Below are 3,546 nucleotides of genomic sequence, written 5' to 3'. Positions count from 1 at the left end.
AGACGACTCTCTTCTTACTCTACATCTCATACAAGTCTTCTTTGGATGGACTTTGCGACCTCAGGGTTTCCGCCTCTCCCGCTCTAGCACAGCCGCTTGCACTTGCACTTCCGACGACGAGAACATCGTAGTCAGTCGCCACACCAAGTGCACAGAAACTGCGGAGCGTTCTAATCCGGCGCTTCGGAACCATTCGACACGATCTTGACTCTTTGCGTCTTTCCCAGACCACGGGCGCAATTGTTTTTGAAAGTCAGGCGACCGCAGAGATACACATTGGTTCGGACTTTTTCGACCGACACCTGGCCGACGAAAGTGCAGGATAGAGCCGAGAAGCTACTATAATACTTCTTATTAGTTTTGGTTTAAAGGTTAGTCTGTCTCTTCTTGCTCTGCGCTATAGGGTGCTGTCGCTCTCCATCTGCTCGCCGTTTGCCCTTCGCGGCGTTGTCACGCAGCTGCCACTGGGGATTGCAGTTTGTACATGGGAGGCAGGGTATCTCCACCCTCTGTTGTTAAGAGCAACCCTTTGTGGGGAGTCCTATTGTGGCCAGTCTGTCTGTGGGGAATTGTCAGAAAGATGTCGGCCAGGAAGTGAGGGCGAAACAATTCAAGTGCTAACTTGCGTCGCGACAGTTCAAACTGGAGTGAACTTTTGATCACAGGTCACAATTGTTATTTGAACACGGATTCACACGGATTCACGTATAGGGTTGATTTGAGGCGAGACCGTCACGACTTACAGAAGAAGACGCGAACCGAATCGAACAGGCATACGAGCGAAGCCTCTGTTATCGTGCGCGCACCAGGAAGCGGCAATGTCTGCGTACGACTTTGCCGGAAACCCGCAATGGGGACCATTGTATCCGTTGGGAGGGTCTTCTCAAAACCTCTTACCTCATGTGTCCCAGGCTGCCCAATCGATTTCGTCGACCTGGGATCACAACTCTCCATACCGGTTGACAATGAAGCAACAGCCAGAGAGAGCAAAGGCCGCCAATGCAAAGGACAAAGACCGAAAACCAGTTGACCCCCCTCCGGTCTTGCAACTTGATGTGGATCCGAGCCAAGATCCTTTGCAGCTTTACATCACCTCTCCTTACCTGTTTGTTCAGACATTCCTGATCGGAGCCGCTGAGTCCGACCCGGATCCAGACTTGAACGCGCTCACCGGAAACACCTGCACAAGTGGACACGTTGTCAAGGACGACCGCGGTGTGCATAACATGATGTTTTGCTTGAACGACATTTCTATCAAAAAAGAGGGCACTTACCGATTGAAATTCTGTCTGTTCAAGCTCAACACAACGACGGGAGACGTCGAAAACCTTACTTCTGTCTGTTCCGAACCGTTCACGACATACAGTGGAAGGCACTTTCCCGGAATGTCAGAGTCAACGTCAATGACGAGGCTGTTGGTTGATGCTGGGGTCCGTCTTCGCCTGCGCAAGGAATCGAAGGCGATGAGCACCAAGAAGAAGAACAACGCATTTGCACATATGATGAGCCGCAGGGGCCGTGACGAGGACGAGGATAGGCCTGGAAAACGTGTGCGGTCCGAGACCGGGGACGACAAGCCAATGGCTTACTCGAAACATGGCAGTTTTTCCCAGCCGCATTCGTTCGCAACACATTCGACTCCCTCCTCCTCGATGGCCCACTACCCAGGCGGCTTCCACGCGGTCACCTCGTCTCCGGGCCAGAATATCGCCCCGATGAGCTCCATGCCGACGGCTTATAACCAAGGGATGCATTCGGCTTCACCGATGCTGAGCCTTGACACACACGTCAATCAATACCACAACAGCCCAACCTCGACCGGATCGAGCTACCATTCTCCAGCACGGCAATCCCCGACATCCGGATATCAGCTACAGGCGACAGTGGCGTCTTCTCAAGGTCTCGTCGCGACAAGCCCACTGGCTCAGTACAGCAGTAGCCACACGACGCAGCCTCCAATACTACCACCAGTTGATATGATGAACCCGCACGCAGGCTCTTCTCCGGACCTGAACTACACGACATCCGCGAATTACGGCGGAGGTTATCTTCCCTCGTCGCAGTCGCGACACCTACCCTCGATGCAGCAGAGATCAACAAGCTGGGGCTCGAGCATGCCAATGCGGATGAACGCGCCGATGCTACAGAACGGACAGTCGCTACCATCCGTGAGCGGACCATACGGCGAGGGGAGCATGTTCGAGCAATACAGCTACGGACCAAGGGATGGTCATTGATTGATGACTCGGCAGTTGGGGCGGGCGTGATGCCCTGTTCCAATCACGGCATAGAAAATGGATGACGATGACCCAGGACGATTGGCAATTCTCAACGGCACCTGTATAATTGGCCTTGATGCACCTAATGAAGGCAGCCGATTTCAGTTCTAGCACCTTGAGCTGTCCCGCTGGTGGAGATCCAACGGGAGGCTGCTTTTGACGCCTAATACCTTTTATTCAACCCACATGTTTCCTAGCTGTAACAAGTCATCGAGCATTTCTGGGCGGGCAAAAGAGATCCTTGGGCGGAGGAGACGCGCCGTTTCATGAGACAACAGGAAATTTCCCAAGATACCCCCATACCCCTTGATAGCATTTTCTTTTTCAGGACATTTCATTTGTACATCCCTTCCAGGCATCATTGTATGGAGTTCTTTGGACTGCGGATGCCTCTCTCGGACACAGCTACCCCAACTCGGACTACTGTTTCCTTTACGCCTTACTGGCATTCAGACTCCCACCTTCAATACAGAACAAAATGGCAATACTGTCACAAAGCTCCCAAAGTCTTGTCGACGTACTGAGTGCACTTTGGCCTTCCGAGTTACTACCACGCGCCCAAGCATGAGGATCTGAGCCAGAATTGATAGACAAGGTCTGAAATGGCCATCGATTGTGCCAAATAAACATTGGCTTCGACACAGATTTGACTGCAGAAGTAGTGAATCGGGGAACATCATTAATTTTCATGATTCGGGTTTCAACAATACGGGTTGCGTGTGAACCATGAGATTGCATCTACGACGACCAAGTCCCCGGATCCCTGAAGCCCGGGTCTCTTCCCGAGGTATTGATGTGACGTTGCACACTCTTTTGGAAGCACCTATTTTTGTGTCGTCGGAGATGAAGGGCGAGGTCTTGGCATTACACTCCCAACGAGCCGAGCCACTACCCATGTCAGTTGATCGGGCGAGGCAATTGAGGAGAGGTATCAGATGAGGATCGAAGACTGGAAATTTAAGTAGGTAACGTGTTGTTATACAAGGTAAGATGATTTTGTGTCTGGGTGCTGATCGAAGGACGACATCATTATCTCTACCGGATTCGTCCCAGTCGAGCTTAGAATTCACTGATACGTGTCTGAATTTTGCCCCTCCTTCAATACACCAGTGTCGAAGCCACGCCTCCCCGGCCTTCATATCATTGGCGCACCACAGGTGTACGTACACTGCATGCGTAGTTGACGTCCCAACAAGGGCGCTTTCTTTGCTGATGTAATCGCGTAATGCCCAAATGACCGATAATGCTCACCCGAAAAGTCATCGGC

General features: G+C 51.9%; 1 protein-coding gene across 1 annotated transcript; it reads left to right on the top strand.

Moving 5' to 3' along the window:
- Positions 1-818: 818 nt before the first annotated feature.
- INS49_008804 (uncharacterized protein) lies at positions 819-2,237 on the top strand (the record flags this gene model as incomplete). Its single annotated transcript, XM_043169543.1, has 1 exon — positions 819-2,237. The coding sequence occupies one exon, from the start codon at positions 819-821 to the stop codon at positions 2,235-2,237; it is 1,419 nt and encodes a 472-aa protein (XP_043027223.1).
- Between the last annotated feature and the right edge of the window lie 1,309 nt (positions 2,238-3,546).

This window comes from Diaporthe citri, assembly GCF_014595645.1.
Source record: "Diaporthe citri strain NFHF-8-4 chromosome Unknown scaffold_3, whole genome shotgun sequence".
In the NCBI taxonomy this organism is placed as follows: domain Eukaryota; kingdom Fungi; phylum Ascomycota; class Sordariomycetes; order Diaporthales; family Diaporthaceae; genus Diaporthe; species Diaporthe citri.
The sequence above is the reverse complement of the archived record's forward strand: the minus strand, read 5'-3'. Positions and strand labels throughout refer to the sequence as shown.